This window comes from Manis pentadactyla, chromosome 15 (genome assembly GCF_030020395.1).
Source record: "Manis pentadactyla isolate mManPen7 chromosome 15, mManPen7.hap1, whole genome shotgun sequence".
Classification (NCBI taxonomy): Eukaryota; Metazoa; Chordata; class Mammalia; order Pholidota; family Manidae; genus Manis; species Manis pentadactyla.
The window spans coordinates 55,081,051-55,105,812 of NC_080033.1; the positions used below are offsets into that span (position 1 = coordinate 55,081,051).

The window sequence follows — 24,762 nt, forward strand, 5'->3', positions numbered from 1 at the left end:
TTATATATCCTGACAAAATTTTGTGAATATTATCTGTAGGGCTAAATCCAAGGTTTGGTATCACTGAATTAGATGATATTGCTGCCTTTAAAAGGAAGATCAGATCTTCTTATGGAGGGCCCCTTATCCCTTCTAGGATATGGGGCCTTTCACAAATGGGATATGGGAAGAATGAAGGCCTATTTTCACTGACTCTGCTAGTTCATAATGTATCTACTGATGATCTCTTTTCAGAACTGGTGGAGTCTCTTTCATTGCAGGGATCTTATGCTGTAAAAATCCATTCCATTGGTGATGCCTTCAGAAATTTTAAAAACCTCAGATCCTTAGATTTATCAAGAAATTTGATCACTAGCCTGAAGGTAAGTTGTATATTCTGTGACCAGCCACATCAGCCAGTTTATATTTTTTATGGGAAGAAATAAGAGATAGATAATGGAAATACAGGATCTTCCTTTTAAATGTTTCCAAACTAAATTTTTATTTGTTGTAAAATTCTTTCAACTTTGCTCTATGTCTGAAAGTTTTTCTTATAAAATATTGGGAAAAAATCCTTTTGTACTCAGGGAAAATTATATTAAACTGTCACAGCCTTGGAAAATAGTACAAATTTTAATGTGTCTAAACAAATATGAGGAGCACTTGTAAAAGTACAGATTCTTAGTCTCTGCTTAGACTGATAGAGATTCTGAGTTAGTTTACCTGGGGTGGGCTCAGGACAGACTCAAGGGATTCTGATGGTGTTGGTACATGGAACTCACATGGAGAAACACTGGTGTAGGTTGTTACTGTGGGCTTTTTCAAGGAGGAGGAGGAAATGGTAGTCTTGAAGACAAAAAGAAAAATTTCCAGGTCATGGTATAGGGGAGCAGAGGACAGTGCAGGAAAGATGAGCAGAGTGAGGCAGCAAACACATGAAGAGCTCTATGGATGTATGCACATACACACGGAGATGGCAATTATTGTTGTCTGTGAAATATTTAATGTCTAGAACATCCAGTGCCCATGGGTTGAAGTGTTCTCACTCTTAGGCAACTAAATGGGAATTTCAATTCTTTCTTTCTCATGTTTAAGGATAGAAAGTAATAGATATATTTCCACCTTTATCTGTGAGATTCCTAGTCCTTACTAATGTACAGTTTCATAATGTGGTCTTTTCCTTGCAGGGTATCCAGTATTTATGTTCACTCCAAGATCTGAATTTATATTATAACAACATTCCTTCATTAGTGGAGGTGTCCCGCCTACAGCCTTTACCCTTCCTCAAAGAACTAGATTTGAGACTCAATCCTGTTGTCAGGAAAGATACAGATTATAGGCTCTTTGCTGTGTACATGCTACAAACTCTGGAGAAACTGGGTGAGACCCTCCTCCCCTGTTCCTTGCCCCAGAAGCTTATTTTAAACCAGCTGCCTCCTAACTTTTTGGATGTTGGCCTAGAGTGTGCACTGGCAGGAAATATTTGTTTATTAGTCAATATTTATGTAACTCTTTTGTGTTGGCAGGATGTATGACGAGTCCTTTTATTGTTTATTGAATGACAGTCTATGATTTTATCAGTTACTTCCAGCTTTAGTTTTCTTCAGCTGATGGTTTCACCACTACTTCCTTCCCAACAAAAAGTTTCCAGGTTGAGATTTATTTTTCCAGGTGCCCCAACTTTGCAACTGTATTAGCAAAAGAAAACTAATACAATTCTTTGGGTTTTAGCTGGTAAAGAACAGTAAATATTCCTCCAACTGAGGTAGTCTGTATTTATAGATTTATTGTTGAATATACATTTCTTATTGATACACACTTCGATTTCACATGCCCTGGGAAAGTTTCTGCACGGAAACTAAGTAAAGTCTTTCAGAAACTTTGGGCCATTTGGATTGTTTGCTGCCCAAGCTCTACTCTCTGCTGGCATAGTTACTTAAACCTATGTGGGAGTTGTTGCTATGGTATACCTGTAGTCTCCCTGAGTTACTATTTGCTCCAGTGTCAACATAACAGCATTATTTTGTGACCTGTCTCTAACAAAAGACGAGACTGGTCTTTAGTTTTTACTCTGTGATATGGTTTTTACTCTGTGATACGGTTTTCTGACCCACTGTTGTTTACTCCAAAAAAGAAACATGCTCAGACCACGGTTTTTCCCTTCAGATGACCGAGCTGTACGAGAAAGTGAAAGAAAAGCTGCTAAACTGCATTTTAGTCAGCTGGGCAGCAGTGAAAATTTTCTTTTAGAGGTGGAAAAAAGGTAAGATGATTCTTTACAACACATTTCTTAGTTTGGTTCTGGACATAGAGAGTAATGAATTCCTGCTTAACTTTCTTCATTTTCCAGCAGAAATCTCCACAAGTTCTAAGAATCCTCAGATCAGGACTAAAATCTGTTCAACATATTGAGATTTATCTGGGATGAGAATCTGGCCCTCAGAAGGAATATTCCTGATTTCTTGAATTATTGGGTCTGCTTTAGATAAAATTGTAAATTATCTAAAGTAGTTGTTCAAAATTTATAGATAGAGATACTATGAGATGACTTATTCTCATGAATTTTTACCAACCTTTTATTTGTGAAGTTATAAGTCAGTACATGGTCTTTTCCTATTTAACTAGGAGGATTACATTACCATGGGCAAGGTTGTTAGAGATAAACATATTAAAGTATAAGGGAAACATTTTTCTACAAAACCCAAAGTAAGCAGACCTTGAAACTCTGAATTATCTAAATTGTAGATTTTCCTTAAACCCCATCAAAGTAAGAAATTATATCTTCGACCCCAAAACTCATGCTTTAAAAAAATTGCTTTATTATTTTTTCAGAATAGAAACCCATTACAAATAATATAAACAATACAGGTAAGTACAGTGAAAAAAGTTAAAATCACTCCATATTCTGCCACCAGTGAGGTTTGGCATATACCCTTCCAGACATCTGTGTGTACCTATAGACACATATGAGGTTTTTTTCTGATTGTAAAGGTAAATACACGTTTATTGTGAAAATTTGCGAAGTTCAGAAAAAAAAAACAAGGAATAAAATAAGTAACTCATAATCCCACTACCTAGAAATAAATGCTAATTATATTATGGTACATATCATGCTCTTAGTCTTAGGTATGTATATGTGTGTGTGTGTTTATATAATATATAATACATGTTTAGGATTAAATATACAAATATTAATAATAAAATAATATATAGTAATTTTCTTCCTGTACATAACCAGTTCTAATCTGATAAAACATACCCCATAATATTAAATTATTAAATATTAAATTATTAAATAATATTAAATTAAGCCATTTTAAATTTGACAAAACATATCCCCACAATATTAAATATTCTTCACCAGAATGAGTTTTTTATTTATTTATTGCCTTTCTCCTCCACTAGAACATAAGCTCCATGAGAACAAGGGCCTTGCTTTTCTTGTTTATTGCAGTATCCATAGTGCCTGGCACATATCAGGTGCTAAGAAATAATTTGTTGAATGGTGAATAAAGTCAGTACTTGTTGGCCTGGGATCCTTCTCTTTTCCAGTGACTTTGCCTATCTTTGCTCTAATCCATTATATGTTTTATAAAGTAACCCTCAGAGAGCATCCTTACTTTCCTATTTACTTATTTATTTTTAAAAATTTTTTTATTGAAGGGTAGTTGACACACAGTATTACATTACATTAGTTTCAGGTGTACAACATAGTGATTCAACATTTATATACATGACAATTCTAGGTACCAGCTATCACCATACCAAGCTGTTACAATATCTTGACTGTATTCATTACATCCCGGTTACTTATTATTTTACCATTGGAAGTGTATACTTTTTTTTTTTTTTTTTTGTGAGGGCATCTCTCATATTTATTGATCAAATGGTTGTTAACAACAATAAAATTCTGTATAGGGGAGTCAATGCTCAATGCACAATCATTAATCCACCCCAAGCCTAATTTTCGTCAGTCTCCAATCTTCTGAGGCATAACAAACAAGTTCTTACATGGAGAACAAATTCTTACATAGTGAATAAGTTCTTACATGGTGAACAGTACAAGGGCAGCCATCACAGAAACCTTCGGTTTTGCTCATGCATTATGAACTATAAACAGTCAGTTCAAATATGAATACTCATTTGATTTTTGTACTTGATTTATATGTGGATACCACATTTCTCTCTTTATTATTATTATTTTTAATAAAATGCTGAAGTGGTAGGTAGATACAAGATAAAGGTAGAAAACATAGTTTAGTGTTGTAAGAGAGCAAATGTAGATGATCAGGTGTGTGCCTGTAGACTATGTGTTAATCCAAGCTAGACAAGGGCAATAAAACATCCACGTATGCAGAAGATTTCTCTCAGAACGGGGGGGTGAGGTTCTAAGCCTCACCTCTGTTGATCCCCAATTTCTCACCTGATGACCCCCCTGCGACTGTGCCTGTCTTAGGTTGTTCCTCCCTTGAGGAATCTTACCCGTCTCTGGCTAACCAGTCATCTTCCAGGGCCATACAGGGAAATGTAAAGTTGGTAAGTGAGAGGGAAGCCTTATTGTTTGAAATGGTTAGCTTTTTATTTCTTTGCATATTTATGCCCTGTAGCTTCTATGCCCAGCATTTGTCTTGAGGTATCTTTACCATTTGGAAGAATTATGATACTCGGTAAATTTGATATGAGGCACGAATTCTATTTAAGCGTTGTAATTAGGAAGGAAGAAGAAAAGCTATAGAAGTAGCAGGCGGAAGAAAACATGGGAAGATTTGATTATTTCTTTGACATATCTTCATGTAGAGTAACTTCAGCATGTATACGTTTTAAGCTACTACTTAAATTGCGCACACACATTAACATAATAGGAGTATAGTTACATAACCAAAGCATACCTGTAATTACCAGCCATCTCCAGTGAAACCAAGAAAACCAGTTAGGCACCTTAGGCATTTGTGAAAACTTATCTATGATATGGTGGATATTGTCCAACTGAACTTGAACAGTCTGAGAGAAATCAGACAAATTAAAACAACCCATTCCTGGGGAATGTTCACATCCCTTATGTTCTTTTAACAGTTAATAGTCTGTAGTTGTAAGATTTTGGAGCGCTACAATTTGCACTTCTCCTAATTCTTGATTGAGTTCTTACTTTCCTATTTTTTTTAGTTATCTATTTTTCCCTATTTTTCAGTCAGGTTTATTGAAGTTAATTTATAAGGTTAATTTGCGTAGAGTGAAATTCACCCTGCTGTAGTAGGAAGAAATGGAATGTTTCTAAACAATTATTTCTATGTTATATTTTGTAAACTAATTTTTATTTTAAATTCATTGGGGTACCCTGTTTACTACAGAAATACACAGGGGCATCAGTGTATTACTGAATACACTTTCTAGTAAGGCAAATAATTAGCACCATCACACTTTCATTTAGTTACATATAGTGATAGCAAAACCAGAAGTAAAATGTTACCCAAGGGCCCTGCATTAAGTTAATATCTTACAAGCTCTCCAAAGTTCGGTGAAGAATTTTATTAGACCTTTCTGAGTCCCAGTTCCCCCAACCTATAAAATAGAGATAATAGATACTAAGGGAGCTTTTATGATTAAATTAAATGGGGAGTATAAAGTGCCTGGCTCATAGTCTAGGCTGTCTATACTTATTCTGCTTTCCAGTCTTACTGTACTACATCAGTCATGTGCAAGCACTTGCCCTTCTTGTCTGTTTTTCCAAGTTATAGTTGTCTCCACTCTAATTCTTGGTAGCAGAACCTTCCTTTCTGTTCCTAACTATGAGTTTTTTTAATTCAAAAGAAACTCTTACTCCCTCAGTCATTCAGACCTAAGTTTGTGTCAAGAAAACAAAGTGTCTTAACTTCTGAATTTTCTGGCTTTTATACCTTAAAAGCCAAACTATAGTGTTCTTCTATTTCATTATTCCCAGTAAAAATACTACAGGTTTTTAAAAAATGACTTTAACTGAAGTATTTGTGAAGTCAGTATGTTCTAGAGCATTTGAAAAAAATCTGATCACCATGAGTTAATGTTTTCTAAATAGCATTCACTGGTGATCTCAGAAGACTTCTTTGAGTTTTAAATAAATTATTCTATGTGGCAGCTCTAGGGAGAAGACAATGAAAAACTGTGTGACAGATGAGAGCTCTGCTTCAAAAGTCAAAGCTGATGTTGATAACAGGATTGAAACTGGTGAGTTTTCTCTCTCTGATAACAAAACGATTAAAACATCAGTTATTTAAACCTTTCTGGCCAGTCTTAGGTAGGATGAAGATAAAAGTTGAAAAATAACAGAACTAAAGCAAGCACAAGATTTACTGGCTATGTTTTTCCTCTTTCCTCTCACTGCCAGAAGGGCTCTATTTATTGGGCAGACCTAAACCAGAACCCATCAAAGTACAAGCTGTACTCGGAGAGTTCAATTTTCATTTACTACATCATTAGTACATCCTGAAAATTGCACTGCCAGTCCCAGGTCCCCTGAGCATTGCTGGGGTGATTGATTCAATAGCAGAAACTCATGACTCATCTGCATCAGTGCAGCTTATACCCTGGGCCCTCTGGACTTCACTTTGAAACTCTGCAGCTGTGAACTCTCTTTTGTGCTATATTCCTTGGGAGTGTTGCCTGTAAACACTGTTGGTAATCCAATGTGATTAAAGTGGTTATGCCACATTAATGATCATACCACAGGCTAGGAGAAAGTTTTCCACTAAAGAAATTGCATGTAGTGGACCCTATGGAATAACCTGGCACTCATCAGATGACCTTTTACTTGAGAAAACTTTCTGTGCCAAGGCCTCTCTCCCTTTGAGGGATCTATTGAATTATATACAAACTTTAAAAGTTGATCCCTAAAATCCCAACAACAGATTAAATAGATTGACTATGTAGTTTAGACATTAAAGATTTTCAGTTTATAACATATAGTATTTTGTTTTCCTGACTTCTTATCTGTCTTTGTGGACATTTATTGACAAATCATTTTTACAGTATTTCATAGTGAGGTATGATTTTTATTTTCCTTTCTTGGAAGTCTCAGTGCATTTAAGTCATGGAGTATAAATTGCTTTATTTCATTTTAAATGGCATTTTTAATATTTCAAGATTGGTGACATTCTATGGTAATAATTTTGTGAAATGCTGTAAAGCATGAAGAACAACATTATAATCATTCATGACCTGTCCCTTAAAGAGAATCCCACTTAATAATTTGGTATTCAGCCTTCCTGTCTTTTTTCTAAGTACAGATATTTATATATCCTTTTCCAGAAAGACAATGGTACATTGAAGCATAATTTACCTCTTTTAGTATGAGCTGAATTAAACTTCATTTATGCCATATCATGTTCTTAGCATACACAAAGATTAATTCCATAAATTAAAAATGTTTTAGTGTTCTCTACTGAGAACAAACTGCTTTACTAGACACAGGCCCATTTCTAAAGGTTGTTGGAAGCTCCAGCTGTTGCCTGTTTTCTTTTTTAATATAAAATTTATTTTGCTACTTTGAAACATTAAAGAGCTTTGCTTTCCACTGAAAATTGTGTTTGTGCTAAAGCCCTAGGGATGTTGCCTGTAAGCACTGTTGGTAATCCAAAATGACTAAAGTGGTTTTGCCAGGTTAATGGTTGTGCCACAGGCTTGGAGAAAGCTCTCTGAAAAACAGTTCCCATTAGTTCAGTTCAAAGCAGTGTTTTCCCACCAGTCATTTAGAACGGGCAGGAAAACTCCACCTTCTTGGATCCTCATTCTTTTCTCCTAACCATGTAATCTGACTCCTTCAGAGGTTCCTCTGTCTTTTTCCATATGCCTAAAATAAGCGTGGCTTATTTAAAGTTTTTGAGGTTTGATAGTTCCTTTCTTCTTAGTGCTGCATATTTCATGGTCTGTGTCCAAAGTCTATGTCTTCAGACTTCTTTCTCTACTGTTGCCTCTTCTTGATCTCACCTATTTGCACAGCTTGCTTTATTTCCTCCCTGGAGACAACTCTTAAGTATATTGATCTAGCTTTGACAACCCATACCAGACTCTCTTGGTACCAGTCCCCTGTTTCTGCTGGCCGACTAATATAGGCTTGGAATCACCACTGGATAATTTTCCAGTCCTTCAAGCTAAACAAGTTAAAAAAACAAAACAAAAACAAATGAACCTCTTTTCTTCTGCCCTGAACAGTTTTAATGGTTTCATCACTGCTAATATCACTTTCCCATTACTCAGGCTTGGAATCATAGTGGGATTTGATGCTTCTCCTTTCTTAAAGCCCAGCTGAATATTTATACCCTATAATTATGATCCATAATTGTTGAGATTTCCCTTCCCTTTCCTAATGTCTCTTAACAGGCATGTTAATAGCTATTATTTACTGAATGTAAAACTCTGGGCCAAGCCCTGTGCGTTATCTCATTTAATCCTCACAACAGCATTGAAGGTGGTTTTAATTATCCTTGTTTTTCATTTGGGAAACTGAGACCCAAAGAGGTGAAATAACTTGCCCTACTTATACAGCAAGGGGCAGAGCTGGGATGCAAACTCACTAAAGTCTTCTTAACCATTACTTCATGCTGCTTCCCAGCCTTTTTCTTCAGTTCATTTGTACCTTCCTGTCAGATTAATTATCTTAAAACTCAGCTGTGATGATTATACTTGCCTGCTCACCAATTTCCATGGCTCCCACTCATTACTAAATTAAGACCTGTTAATCTGATGTACAAGGATCCCCTAAAGTCTGGCTTCAGTTTATCTCTTCATTCTAACCTGAAACCTTATCTCCTATTTCTCAACTACAATGTCCACTGCTTCAATCAAACCAGACTACTCCCTCCTTCTCAGATAGGTCTTCCTTTCTCCTTTCTCTGACCCTGTACTAATGCTGTCCCTTCTGCTGGGAATGCTTTAATTAAAATCCTGCTCTTATTTTATTACCCAATTCAAAATCATCCTTTTTGTGAAAGTTTTTTGTTTCCTCAACCAAAAAAAGTTTCCTTTTTTTGTAAACCCACGTAATTTATCTTTTGGTACATATCCTCTCGAAATAGAAAATGCAACCATTTCCTTATCACTTACAGCATCATTAGGAAAATCAGATAAACATGAAAGATTTAAGTAATGCAATTCTAGGTAAGGTATATGAAAATATCAAATGAAGGATACGGATCAGTATTCCTCAAACTCAGGGTTGTGAACTCCTAGTCCAGGGATTCATCTCAGAGGCCCACAGGCAATGTGAGACCCTTTAATTTTGTGTTTTTGTTTGATGCAGTTATGAAAAATATTTAAAAGATATAAAGGCAAAAAAGCTCTTTTGCATATTAGTCTGCTATTTAAAAAATACTTTTTTAAAGAGTACTTTCAGAACCACAGCAAAATAAAACAGAAAGTATAAAGAGTTCTATATACCTCCTGCCTCCACACATACACACGAGTCTCCCAGAGAAGTACTTTGGTTTATAGTTGATGAACCTACATTGACATGTTATTACCACCCAAAGTCCATAGTTTACAGTAGGGTCATTCTTATGTACATTTTATGGGTTTGACAAATGAGTAATGACATGTGTCTACCATTTTAGTATCATACAGAATAGTTTCACTGCCCAAATTATCCCTTCTTTGCCTTGAACCCTTGGTAACCACAGATCATTTTATTGTCTCCATAGTTTTTGTCTGCATGTATGTGTAGTAAAATACACAGAACATAAAATTTACCATGAAAAGATTGTCCACATCACTTATGTGCAATTAAAACCACAATGAGATATCACCTCACACTGGTTAGAATAGCCACTACCCAAAAGGTAAAAAACAACAAATGCTGGCAAGAATGTGGAGAAAGAGGAACCCTCCTACACTGTTGGTAGTAAAGTAAATTGGTGCAACCTCTGTGCAGAGCAGTAAGGAGATTCCTCCAAAAACTAAAAATAGAAATACCATTTGACCCAGTAGTTCCACTCCTAGGAATTTACCCAAAGAAAACAAAATCCCTTATTTGAAAAAAAGATATATGCACCCTATGTTTATCATCGCACTATTTGCAATAGCCAAGATGTGTAAGCAACCTAAGTGTCCATCAATAGATAAATGGATAAAGAAGATGTGGTACATACACACAGTGGAATATTATTCTGCCATAAGAAGAAATCTTGCCATTTGCAACAACATGGATGGATCTAGAGGGTATTATGTTCAGTGAAATAAGCCAGGCAGAGAAAGACAAATACCATATGATTTCACCTATTTGTGGAATATAAAAACAAAGCAAAACAGAAGGAACAAAACAGCAGTAGACTCACAGACACTTAGAAGTGACTAGTGGTTACCAAGGTGGGTGGTTAGGGTGGGTGCAGGGGGAGAAGGGGAGGGGGATAAAGGAGCACAACAATTTTCAATCACAGTATTACTTGATCACAGGGACTGTTGAACTACTGTGATGTATATTTGAAACCAACATAAGATTGTATATTAACACTTTAATAAAAAAAGGAAAAAAATTTACCATCTTAACCATTTTAGTGTACAGTTCAGCAGTATTAAACACATTCATAATGTTGTGCAACCATCATTACCACCCATCTTCAGAACTCTTTTCATCTTATAAAACTGAAACTATACCCATTAAATGATAAGTCCCCCATTTCTCCCTTTCTGCATGCCCTGGCAACTACAATTCTATTTTCTGTCTCTATGATTTTGACTACTTTAAGTACCTCATATAAGTAGAATCACAGTATTTTTCTTTTTCTGACTGGCTTGTTTCACTTAGCATAATGTCCTCAAGTTTCATCCATGTTGTAGCATATTTCAGATTTTCTTTCCTTTTTAAGGGTGAATAATATTCCATTATATATATATATATATACCACATTTTGCATATTCATTCATCTGTTGGTGGGCACTTGGGTTGCTTCCATGTTTTAGCTATTGTGAATAATGCTGCTATAAGTATGGGTGTACAAATATGTCTTCAAGATCCTGCTTTCACTTCTTTGGGGTATATACCCAGAAGTGGAATTACTGGATCATATGATAATTTTAATTTTAACTTTTTTAGGAACTGCCATACTGTTGTCAAAGCAGTTACACTATTTTACATTCCCACCAACAGTTGGACCAACAGTTTCTATTTCTGCATATCTTTGCTAATAACACTTGTTATTTTCTGGCTTTTTTTTTATAGCAGCCACCTAATGGCTCTGAGGTGGTATCTCATGATTTGGATTTGAATTTCCCTAATGATCAGTGATGTTGAGTATCTTTTCACCTCCCTGTTGACCATTTGTGTATCTTCTTTTGGAGAAATGTCTATTCAATTCAATATCCTGATTTTGAATTGGGATTGTTGTTGTTGAATTTTAGGACTTCTCTATATATTCTGAATGTTAATCCCTTATCAGGTATATGGTTTGCAAATGTTTTTCTCCAATTCTGTGAGTTTCCTTTTTACTCTGAGGATGTTGTTTTTAGATGTACAATTTTTTAAAGTTTTCATAAAGTCCAATTTGTCTGTTTTTTGTTTGTTGCTTCACTTTTGGTGTCACCTCCAAGAAATCATTGCCAAATCCAAAATCATGAAGCATTTGCCCTGTGTTTTCTTCTAAAGGTTGTATAGTTTTAAGTCTTACATTTTAGGCCTTTGATCTATTCTAATTTTTGTATATGGTGTTAGGTAAGGATCCAACTTCATTTTTGTGTGTGAGAGGTGTGGGATGGGTAGCTGCTACTGTGCTAAGAGCTGAAATTGACTGATGTTAATCCCAGTTTATCTTCCAAACCTTCACTGGGAAGTTACAAACCATCAGTAAACTCCAGAATTCCAAAATAGTTACATCAGACTGAGTCTTCAGTTGTTACCTAGGTGGAAGACATGCAGAGTTCTTCCTATTCTGCCATCTTCTCCTGAATTCATAGTTTTGCCTTTTCCAGAATGTCATATAGTTGAATATGTAGTCTTTTCAGATTGGCTTCTTCTACTTAGAAATATGCATTTAAGTTTCCTCAATGTCTTTTCATGGCTTTAAAGTTCCTTTCTTTTTAGTGCTGCATAATATTACATTATCTGGATGTATCACAGTTTATTTATCCATTCATCTGCTGAAAGACATCTTGGTTGTTTCTGTATTTTGGCCTCTATGAAGAAAACTGCTATAAACATCCATGTGCAGTGTTTGTGTGGACATGTTTTCAACCCCTTTGGGTAAATATCATGTTTAGCTTTGTGAGAAACTGCCAAATTGTCGCCCAAATATAATCTTCTTTTTAAATGTTTTTTTATATACTGAGTTTCTTAAATTGAAGTTTTTCAAATTGGATTCATATTATCAGAGTTTATGAGAATACTGAGTTTGAGAAATGGTGATATGGATGGGTACATGCTATAGACACTCAGAGTGTACCAGGAGAAGATGAGGAAAGGTTTTGTAGCAGATATGGAAACAAAGCCATCAACTCTTAAAGACTTATAGACCACTGGGGTGGAAATGAGGAGGGCTTTGTGGTTGATGGGATTGGGATGAACAGCTATGTGAAAGTGATAATGAGCAATCACAGGTTGTGGAGACAGTTGAATGATGATGTGGTTTGGGTAGAAGGTCAGATTATTGGAGGGCAATAAATACCTTACTAAAGATAATTTACATTTATTCTATAGGTTCGTATATATTATGTATGTATACTCTTTGAGTTGAAAGGGGCCCGGCCTCACTCTTTTAGCCAATTCCTTTTGCCTTTAAATAGAATCATACCTTAAATATACTGATCTAATGAATATCTTATTTTAAAGTAGCAAAGAAAAATTTACCACAATCACGCTTGTATAGGAATGAAAGCAGCATTATCAGACAAAAGTCCAATAACTGATGAACGGAAAACAAAATACAATATATCCATTTAAGACATATTATCTGCCATAAAAAAGAACAAATTACTGTTACTTGTTACAAAATAATATATTGAAAATATCATGCTGAGTGATAGAAGCCAGACACAAAAGGCCACACATTGTGTTACTCCATTTATATGAAATGTCCAAAATAGGTGAACACATAGAGATAGAAAATATATTAATGGTTGCCCAGGGCTGGCAGGGAGGCAAGAACTGAAAGTGACAGCTAATTGGGTTTCTTTTTGCATAATGAAATTAGTTTACCCAAAGAAAACAAAATCACTAATATGAAAAGGTATATGCACTCCTGTGTTTACTGCAGCACTATTTACAATAACCAAAATATAGAGACAACCTAAATATCTATTGATAGATGAATGGATAAAAAATGAAGTGGTACATATACACAATGGAATATTACTTAGCCATAAAAAATAATGAAATCTTGCCATTTGTGACAACATGGATGGACTAAGAGGGTATTATGTTAAGTGCAATAAGTCAGAGAAAGACAAATACCATATAATTTCACTTATATGTAGAATCTAAAAAACCAACCAAACAAAACTGAAATAGACTCATAAACACAGAGAACAGACTGGTGGTTACCACAGGGTAGGGGTTGGGGACATAGGTGAAATAGGTGAAAGGAAAAAAAATGAGAATGTTTGGTATCTTGATCAGGGCAATGTTTATGTCAGTGTAACCAGGCCAAAATTCATCAAGCTGTACACTAAGATTTGTGCATTTTATTGTATATACCTCAATATAAAATTTTTTAATTAAAAAAAGAAATTAGTGATGATTGGTACACAGCTTTGTGGATATACTAAAAATCACTGAATTGTACACTGTAAAAGGGTAAATTGTATGGTCTGTGATTGTATGTCAATTAAAATAAAGATCCCATCTCCCCAAAGAGAAAATATGAGTCTTTAGAACTTGGTAATTGATTGAAATTTGAGAGGAGTGAGAGTCAAAAAACAAGTTTCTATCCTGAGGGATTGGGTGAGTAGTAATGCCAATACTAAGATGTAGTTTGGGGAGGAGGTGGGGAGCACTAGCAGAAGCAGGCCTGGAAGTGAAGATGAGTTTAGAAATGCTGACTTTTAGTTGTCTCTGGGGCACTCTTTGTGGGCAGTTCAAGAAACATAGGTCTAGACATCAAATGAGAGATCAGAGTTATGATATTTAGAGATATGATATTTAGAGTTAGGGTCATCCAGATTTAGATGATAGCTAAAACCAAAGAGAAAGTAGGGTATGGAAGAGTTCAAAAAAGAGTTTAGACCTTGGGAGATTAGATTTTGAACAAAGAGGTAGGTTGAAAGAAAAATAACCTGTGAATCTGGAAAAGAGTATAAATGTGGTAGGAGGAAAACTAGGATGAAACAGGGTCTTAGATAACTGGGAAGTGTAAGGTTGTTCTGTAGGATAAGGGTTAAGAGGAGTCCTGAACCCAAAATCACAGATTATTAACCATTCTCATTTTCTAGTAAGGATCACGTTAAAATCAACAGTTTCTGCCTCACCCTGTTCTGTTACTACTGCAACAGGAACAACAGAACATAAACTTTGAGAGCTTATGTCATTTTGGGAGAAGTAGTTCTGTCAAGTACAATGGTAGAAGAGCATCTTTTTTTCTATACAATTTTTTTTCTTTTGTTATCATTAATCTACAATTACATGAGGAACATTATGTTTACTAGACTCCCCCGATCACCAAGTCCCCCCGACATACCCCATTACAGTTACTATCCATCAGCATAGTAAGATGCTGTAGAATCACTACTTGTCTTCTCTGTGTTGCACAGCCCTCCCCATGCCCCCTCCCACATTATATATGCTAATCTTAATGGCCCCTTTCTTCCTCCCCCAACCCTTACCTCTCTCTTCCCACCCATCCTCCCCAGTCCCTTTCCCTTTGGTAACTGTTAGTCCATTCTTGGATTCTGTGAGTCTGCTGCTGTTTTGTTCCTTCAGTTTTTTTCTTTGTTCTTATACTCCACGTATGAGTGAAATCATTTGATACTTGTCTTTCTCCGCCTGGCTTATTTCACTGAGCATAATACCCTCTAGCTCCATCCATGTTGTTGCAAATGGTAGGATTTGTTTTCTTCCTATGGCTGAATAATATTCCATTGTGTATATGTACCACATCATCTTTATCCATTCATCTACTGATGGACACTTAGGTTGCTTCCATTTCTTGGCTATTGTTAGGTGGGCATCTGTCTTTTTCAAACTGGGCTGCTGTATTCTTAGGGTAAATTCCTAGAACTGGAATTCCTGGGTCAATTGGTATTTCTATTTTGAGCTTTTTGAGGAACCTCCATACTGCTTTCCACAATGGCTGATCTAATTTACATTCCCACCAGCAGTGTAGGAGGGTTCCCCTTTCTCCACAACCTCACCAACATTTGTTATTGTTTGTCTTTTGGATGGTGGCCATCCTTACTGGTGTGAGGTGATATCTCATTGTGGTTTTAATTTGCATTTCTCTGATGACTAGCGATGTGGAGCATCTTTTCATGTGTCTGTTGGCCATCTGAATTTCTTCTTTGGAGAACTGTCTGTTCAGCTCCTCTGCCCATTTCATTGGATTATTTGCTTTTTGTTTGTTGAGGTGCATGAGCTCTTTATATATATTTTGGATGTCAACCCTTTATCAGATCTGTCATTTATGAATATATTCTCCCATACTGTAGGATGCCTTTTTGTTCTATTGATGGTGTCCTTTGCTGTACAGAAGCTTTTCAGCTTCATATAGTCCCACTTGTTCATTTGTGCTTTTGTTTCCCTTGCCCGGGGAGATAAGTTCATGAAGAAGTCGCTCATGTTTATGTCCAAGAGATTTTTGCCTATGTTTTTTTCTAAGAGTTTTATGGTTTCATGACTTACATTCAGGTCTTTGATCCATTTCAAATTTACTTTTGTGTATGGGATAAACAATAATCCAGTTTCATTCTCTTGCATGTAGCTGTCCAATTTTGACAACACAGCTGTTGAAGAGGCTATCATTTCCCCCATTGTATGTCCACAACTCCTTTATCATATATTAATTGACCATATATGGTTGGGTTTATATCTGGGCTCTCTAGACTGTTCCATTGGTCTATGGGTCTATTCTTATGCCAGTACCAAATTGTCTTGATTACTGTGGCTTTGTAGTAGAGCTTGAAGTTGGGGAGCATAATCCCTCTAGCTTTATTCTTCCTTCTCATGATTGCTTTAGCTATTCGGGGTCTTTTGTGATTCCATATGAATTTTAGAATGATTTTCTCTAGTTTGTTGAAGAATGCTGTTGGTATTTTGATAGGAATTGCACTGAATCTGTAGATTGCTTTAGGTAGGATGGTCATTTTGACAATATTAATTCTTCCTATCCATGAGCACGGGATGTGTCTCCATTTATTGGTATCTTCTTTAATTTCTCTCATGAGTGTCTTGTAGTTTTCAGAGTATAGGTCTTTCACTTCCTTGGTTAGGTTTATTCCTAGGTACTTTATTCTTTTTGATGCAACTATGAATAGAATTGTTTTTCTGATTTCTCTCTCTGCTAGTTCATTGTTAGTGTATAGGAATGCCACAGATTTCTGTGTATTAATTTTATATCCTGCAACTTTGCTGAATTCCAATATTAGTTCTAGTAGTTTTGGAGTGGATTCTTCAGGGTTTTTATGTACAATGTCATGTCATCTGCAAATAGTGACTTTGACTTCTTCTTTACCAATCTGGATTCCTTGTATTTGTTTGTTTTGTCTAATTACCATGGCTAGGACCTCCAGTACTATGTTGAATACCAGTGGGGAGAGTGGGCATCCCTGTCTTGCTCCCAATCTCAGAGGAAAAGCTTTCAGCTTCTCACTGTTTAGTATGATGTTGGCTGTGGGTTTATCATGTATGGCCTTTATTATGTTGAGGTACTTGCCCTCTATACCCATTTTGTTGAGATACCCATCATGAATGGATGTTGAATTTTGTTGAATGCTTTTTCAGCATCTATGGAGATGGTCATGTGGTTTCTGTCCTTCTTTTTGTTGATGTGGTGGATGATGATGATGGATTTTCGAATGTTGTACCATCCTTGCATCCCTGAGATGAACCCCACTTGATCATGGTGTATGATCCTCTTGATGTATTTTTGAATTTGGTTTGCTAATATTTTGTTGAGTATTTTTGCATCTACATTCATCAGGGATATTGGTCTGTAGTTTTCTTTTTTGATGGGGTCTTTGCCTGGTTTTGGTATTAGGGTGATATTGGCTTCATAGAATGAGTTTGGGAGTATTCCCTCCTCTTCTGTTTTTTGGAAAACTTTAAGGAGAATGGGTGTTATGTCTTCTCTGTATGTCTGATAAAATTTTGAGGTAAATCCTTCTGGTCCAGGGGTTTTGTTCTTGGGTAGTTTTTTGATTACTCGTTCAACTTCATTGCTGGGAATTGGTCTGTTTAGATTATCTGTTTCTTCCTTGGTTATACAATTTTTTAAATTAAGGTATTATTGATATATACTCTTATGAAGGTTTCACATGAAAAACAATGTGTTTACCACATTCACCCATATTATCGAGTCCCCCTGCCATACCCCATTGCAGTCACTGTCCGTCATTGTAGTAAGATGCCACAGAATCACTACTTGTCTTCTCTGTGCTACACTGTCTTCCCCATGGTCCCCCCCACACCATGTGTACTAATCATAAATACCTCTCAATTCCCTTCTCCTTCCCTCCACACATGCCCTACCCCACCTCAGATAACTGTTTTGGTAACCACTAGTCCCTTCTTGGAGTTTGTGAGTCTGCTGCTGTTTTGTTCCTTCAGTTGTGCTTTGTTGTATATACTGCACAAATGAGGGAAATCATTTGGTACTTGTCTTTCTCTGACTGGCTTATTTCACTGAACATAATACCCTCCAGTTCCATCCATGTTATTGCAAATGGTAGGATTTGTTTCTTTCTTATGGCTGAATAGTATTCCATTGTGTATATGTACCACATCTTCTTTTTTTTTTAAACAATAAAGTGAGGCTTTAATGACAATCTTGCAAGATTGGATGTCTGGTGAGCAGGCACACCTGAGGCCATTGGCACCAAGTAATTTATTCCCTAGTATGTGAGTCCCTCCCCTGGTTCCCCACTGGCTGAGTACTACAGGGTTGACATTCTTTCCCAGATGTCGCCTAAGCCAATTATATCCACATTGGGCCTTCTCTTACATTTATCTTTAAAAAAATTTTTTTTACTAAGGTATTATTGATATTCACTCTTATGAAGGTTTCACATGAAAAAACAATGTGGTTACTACATTTACCCATATTATCAAGTCCCCACCTGTACCCCAATGCAGTCACTGTCCATCAGGATAGTAAGATGTCACAGATTCACTATTTGCCTTCTCTCTGCTACACTGTTTTCCCCATGATCCCCCATACCATGTGTACTAAACATAATATCCCTCCATCCCCTTCTCCCTCCCTCCCCACCCACCCTCCCACACCCTTCCCCTTTGGTAACCACTAGCCACTAGTCCCTTCTTGGAGTCTGTGAGTCTGCTGCTATTTTGTTCATTCAGTTTTGCTTCGTCATTATACTGCACAAATGAGGGAAATCATTTGGCACTTGTCTTTCTCTGCCTGGCTTATTTCACTGAGCATAATGTCCTCCAGCTCCATCCATGTTGTTGCAAATGGTAGGATTTGTTTCTTTCTTATGGCTGAATAGTATTCCATTGTGTATATGTACCACATCTTCTTTATCCATTCATCTACTGATGGACATTTAGGTTGCTTCCATATCTTAACTATTGTAAATAGTGCTGTAATAAACAAGGGTGCATATGTCTTTTTGAACCTGAGAAGTTGTATTCTTTGGGTAAATTACAAGGAGTGGGATTCCCAGGTCAAATGGTATTTCTATTTTTAGTTTTTTGAGGAACCTCCATATTGCTTTCCACAATGGTTGAACTAGCTTACATTCCCACCAGCAGTGTAGGAGGGTTCCCCTTTCTCTGCATCCTCACCAGCATTTATTGTGCTTAGTCTTTTCTATGCTGGCCATCCTTTCTGGTGTGAGGTGATACCTCATTGTGGTTTTAATTTACATTTCCCTGATGATTAGTGATGTGGAACATCTTTTCATTTGTCTGTTGGCCATCTGAATTTCTTCTTTGGAGAAGTGTCTGTTCATATCCTCTGCCCATTTTTGATTGGGTTATTTGCTTTTTGGGTGTTGAGGTGTGTGAGTTATTTATATATTTTGGATGTTAACCCTTTGTCAGATATAGCATTTACAAATATATTCTCCCATACTGTAAGATGCCTTTTTGTTCTGTTGATGGTGTCCTTTGTCGTACAGAAACTTTTTAGTTTGATGTAGTCCCATTTATTCAGTTTTGCTTTTGTTTCCCTTGCTCGAGGGGATGCGTTCAGGAAGAAGTTGCTCATGCTTATATTCAGGAGATGTTTGCCTATGTTGTCTTCTAAGAGTTTTATGGTTTCATGACTTACATTCAGGTCTTTGATCCATTTCAAATTTACTTTTGTGTATGGGATAAACAATAATCCAGTTTCATTCTCTTGCATGTAGCTGTCCAATTTTGACAACACAGCTGTTGAAGAGGCTATCATTTCCCCCATTGTATGTCCACAACTCCTTTATCATATATTAATTGACCATATATGGTTGGGTTTATATCTGGGCTCTCTAGACTGTTCCATTGGTCTATGGGTCTATTCTTATGCCAGTACCAAATTGTCTTGATTACTGTGGCTTTGTAGTAGAGCTTGAAGTTGGGGAGCATAATCCCTCTAGCTTTATTCTTCCTTCTCATGATTGCTTTAGCTATTCGGGGTCTTTTGTGATTCCATATGAATTTTAGAATGATTTTCTCTAGTTTGTTGAAGAATGCTGTTGGTATTTTGATAGGAATTGCACTGAATCTGTAGATTGCTTTAGGTAGGATGGTCATTTTGACAATATTAATTCTTCCTATCCATGAGCACGGGATGTGTCTCCATTTATTGGTATCTTCTTTAATTTCTCTCATGAGTGTCTTGTAGTTTTCAGAGTATAGGTCTTTCACTTCCTTGGTTAGGTTTATTCCTAGGTACTTTATTCTTTTTGATGCAACTATGAATAGAATTGTTTTTCTGATTTCTCTCTCTGCTAGTTCATTGTTAGTGTATAGGAATGCCACAGATTTCTGTGTATTAATTTTATATCCTGCAACTTTGCTGAATTCCAATATTAGTTCTAGTAGTTTTGGAGTGGATTCTTCAGGGTTTTTATGTACAATGTCATGTCATCTGCAAATAGTGACTTTGACTTCTTCTTTACCAATCTGGATTCCTTGTATTTGTTTGTTTTGTCTAATTACCATGGCTAGGACCTCCAGTACTATGTTGAATACCAGTGGGGAGAGTGGGCATCCCTGTCTTGCTCCCAATCTCAGAGGAAAAGCTTTCAGCTTCTCACTGTTTAGTATGATGTTGGCTGTGGGTTTATCATGTATGGCCTTTATTATGTTGAGGTACTTGCCCTCTATACCCATTTTGTTGAGATACCCATCATGAATGGATGTTGAATTTTGTTGAATGCTTTTTCAGCATCTATGGAGATGGTCATGTGGTTTCTGTCCTTCTTTTTGTTGATGTGGTGGATGATGATGATGGATTTTCGAATGTTGTACCATCCTTGCATCCCTGAGATGAACCCCACTTGATCATGGTGTATGATCCTCTTGATGTATTTTTGAATTTGGTTTGCTAATATTTTGTTGAGTATTTTTGCATCTACATTCATCAGGGATATTGGTCTGTAGTTTTCTTTTTTGGTGGGGTCTTTGCCTGGTTTTGGTATTAGGGTGATGCTGGCTTCATAGAATGAGTTTGGGAGTATTCCCTCCTCTTCTATTTTTTGGAAAACTTTAAGAGAATCAGTATTATGTCTTCTTTATATATCTGATGAAATTCAGCAGTGAATCCATCTGGTCCGGAAATTTTGTTCTTGGGTAGTTTGTTCTTGGGTAGTTTTTTGATTACTGGTTCAACTTCATTGCTGGGAATTGGTCTGTTTAGATTTTCTGTTTCTTCCTTGGTCAGTCTTGGAAGGTTGTATTTTTCTAGTAACTTGTCCATTTCTTCTAGGTTTTCCAGCTTGTTAGCATATATATTTTCATAGTCTTCTCTAATAATTCTTTATATTTCTGTCGGGTCCATTGTGATTTTTCCTTTCTCATTTCTGAATCTGTTAATGTGTGTAGATTCTCTTTTTCTCTTAATAAGTCTGGCTAGGGGTTTGTCTGTTTTGTTTATTATCTCAAAGAACTAGCTTTTGGTTTCATTGATTTTTTCTATTGTTTTATTCTTATCAATATTCTTTATTTCTTCTCTGATCTTTATTATGTTCCTCCTTCTGCTGACTTTGGGCCTCATTTGTTCTTCTTTTTCCAGTTTCAATAATTGTGCCTTTAGACTATTCATTTGGGATTGTTCTTCCTTCTTTAAATAGACCTGGATTGCTATATTGTGGGATTAATATATAAATCAATGTAGAAATCAAATGTGTAATCATATGTGACTTGATTATTTTTCCTGTAATTCCTGATAAATGATCAAGAACAGAACAAACAAGACCAAAACAGTTTCTATGACCCAATTATTCTTGCTGTTGTTTCAATACCATGTAATACGTCGCACCCCAGGAGACTGAAGACTGCCGAGGATTAAGTTTAGAGTTAGTTAATGGTTGTCTATTAAGTCCCCCCCACAGAATTCTATTGTTGTTAACATGTATTTGCTCAGTAAATATGAAGGGTACCCTCTCAGCACCACTCTTGCACGGTTAAGCCTTGAGTCCCCTGGCTGGTCCTTTCAGATCTTTGATATCTCATCATGTCTCCTCCCTCATCTGCAGGTCAGAAGCAGGGAGGGACCGACACTATATACTTTCCTCTTAGAACTGCCTTCGCTGAGTCCCACAGAAGTTGGGGCTTTGTGCTGTTGTTGTCCTTTGTCTCTGTGTATTGCTTGATCTCTGTTTTAATTTGGTTATTGATCCATTGATTATTTAGGAGCATGTTGTTAAGGACCTCCATGAGTTTGTGAGTCTTTTTGTTTTCTTTGTACAATTTATTTCTAGTTTTATACCTTTGTGTTCTGAGAACTTGGTTGGTAGAATTTCAATCTTCTGAATTTACTGAGGTTCTTTTTGTGGCCTAGTATGTGGTCTATTCTGGAAAATATTCCATGTGCACTTGAGAACAATGTGTATCCTGCTGCTTTTGGGTGTAGAGTTCTTTAGATGTCTGTTAGGTCCATCTGTTCCAGTGTGTTGTTCAGTGCCTCTGTGTCCTTTTCTGTCTGGTTGATCTGTCCTTTGGAGTGAGTGGTGTGTTGAAGTCTCCTAAAATGAATGCATTGCATTCTATTTCCTTGTTTAATTTTGTTAGTATTTGTTTAATATATGTCGGTGCTCCTGTGTTGGGTGCATAGATATTTATAATGGTTATATCGTCTTGTTGGACTGACCCCTTTATCATTATGTAATGTCCTTCTTTATCTCTTGTTACTTTCTTTATTTTGAAGTCTATTTTGTCTGATACAAGTACTGCAACACCTGCTTTTTTCTCCCTATTGTGTGCATGAAATATCTTTTTCCATCCCTTCACTTTTAGTCTGTGTATATTTTTGGGTTTGAGGTGAGTCTCTTGTAAACAGCATATAGATGGGTGTTGCTTTTTTTGCATTCTATTACTCTGTGTCTTTTGATTGGTGCATTCAGTCCATTTACATTTAGGGTGATTATCGATAGATATGTACTTATTGCCATTGCAGGCTTTGGAGTCGTGGTTACCAAAGGTTCAAGGGTAGCTCCTTTCCTATCTAACCATCTAACTTAACTCTCTTGTTAAGCTATTATAAACACAGTTTCATGATTCTTTATTTCTCTCCCTTCGTATTCTTCTTCCTACATTATTTATAGGTTAAGTGTTTTATTCTATACTCTTTTGTGTTTCCTTTGACTGCTTTTGTGGAGAGTTGATTTTATTTTTTGCCTTTAGTTAGTATTTGGTTGTTCTTTCTTTGCTGTGATTTTATTTTCTCTGGTGACATCTATTTAGCCTTAGGAGTGCTTCCATCTAGAGCAGTCCCTTTAAAATATCCTGTAGAGGTGGTTTGTGGGAGGTAAATTCCCTCAACTTTTGCTTGTCTGGAAATTGTTTAACCCCTCCTTCAAATTTAAATGATAATCATGCTGGATACAGCATTCTTGGTTCAAGGCCCTTCTGTTTCATTGCATTAAGTATATCATGCCATTCTCTTCTGGCCTGTAAGGTTTCTGTTGAAAGTCTGATGATAGCCTGATAGGTTTTCCTTTTCATGTGATCTTTTTTCTCTCTCTGGCTGCCTTTAATACTCTGTCCTTGTCTTTGATCTTTGCCATTTTAATTATTATATGTCTTGGTGTTGTCCTCCTTGGCTCCCTTGTTTTGGGAGATCTGTGGGTTTCCATGGTCTGAGAGACTATTTCCTTCCCCAGCTTGAGGAAGTTTTCAGCAATTATTTCTTCAAAGACACTTTCTATCCATTTTTCTCTCTCTTATTCTTGTGGTACCCCTATAATGTGATTATTGTTCTGTTTGGATTGGTCACACAGTTCTCTTAATATTCTTTCATTCCTAGAGATCCTTTTATCTCTCTCTGCCTCACCTTCTCTCTATTCCTGTTCTCTGATTTCTATTCCGTTAACAGTCTCTTGCATCTCATCCAGTCTGTTCCTAAGACCTTCTATTAATTGTTTCATATCTGTTATCTCCCTCCAGACTTCATCCCTTAGCTCTTGTGTATTTCTCTGCAGGTCCATCAACATGGTTATGACTTTTATTTTGAATTCTTTTTCAGGAAGATTGTTTATATCTATCTCACCAGGCCCTCTCTCTGGGGTTGTCTGAGTGATTTTTGACTGGACCAGATTCTTCTGCCTTTTCATGGCGATAGAAGTGGTCACTGGCAGGTGGCGCATGTGTCAGCTGGGAGAACAAAGTCCCTTCCCGCTTGTTGGTCATCTTGCCCTTCTCCACTGCCTGTACCATCTACTAGCATACCGGAAGCAGTCTATGGGATAATCTCCTGAGCTGCCGTGGCCAGGGCGGGCCTCAGGATAGCCTAGCACACTGTGGGGGGTCACAGTTGTGCCGGGTGTGTTCTTCTGTGAGAATGGCACTCCTTTGTGCCTTCTGGACCTTGCTCCAGCTTCCACTTCCTGTACTGTAATTACCCACACACCAGTGGCAGTCTCTGGGATAATCTCCTGAGCTGCCATGGGCGGTGAGGCCCTTGGTATAGCCTAGCACACTGCGGAGGGTTGCAGCCACGCCGGTGTTCTGTGAGAATGGCGCCCCTTCATTCCTTCTGGTCCTTGCTCCGGCTTCCTCTGCCTGTGCCGGTTACCTGCACACTGGGAGCAGTCTCTGGGATAGTCTCCTGAGCTGCTGTGTGCGGGGCAGCCCTCGGGATAGCCTAGCACACTGTGGGGCATGGCAGACATGCCAAGTGTATTCTCCTGCAAGGACTGGCACCCCTTTGTGCCTTCCGGACCTTGCTCTGGCTTCTTCTGTCTGTCCCAGTTAGCTGCGGGCTGGAAGGAGACTGTGTGGTTACTGTGGGTGGGGCTGTTCTCCAGTTGCTCTGCAGCTATGGCAGGTCAGCCGGTTTGCTTGCAGCGCCAGCCGGGGCAAATGAATGGCAGGCTGCTTATCGCCATGAGGAGCTTTGGGGCTGCTTTACCCCCCAGGGGTTAGGGGCCTGAAGTTCCTCAAGATTCCCAGCCTGCTGGGCTGAGTGTGCTGGGATGATTTTGTCCAGTTGTTGAGCCCTTGTCCCTTTAAGACTT

General features: G+C 37.2%; 1 protein-coding gene across 6 annotated transcripts in view; it reads left to right on the forward strand.

Annotated features, from left to right (window-relative positions):
• LRRC36 (leucine rich repeat containing 36) overlaps nt 1-24,762 on the forward strand; it is a 62,307-nt gene that overhangs the window by 18,277 nt on the left and 19,268 nt on the right. For 2 of the 6 annotated variants that reach the window (XM_057493510.1, XM_036897911.2), the window contains exons 2-4: nt 235-362; nt 2,146-2,242; nt 6,092-6,180. In XM_057493510.1, the coding sequence (XP_057349493.1) occupies nt 6,108-6,180 (73 nt within the window). In that variant the 5' untranslated portion in view covers nt 235-362; nt 2,146-2,242; nt 6,092-6,107. Of the gene's footprint in view, nt 1-234; nt 363-1,783; nt 2,243-2,824; nt 2,848-6,091; nt 6,181-24,762 lie in introns of those variants that run through there. The other 4 variants (XM_036897909.2, XM_036897912.2, XM_036897910.2 and 1 more) reach the window with 3 other exon arrangements.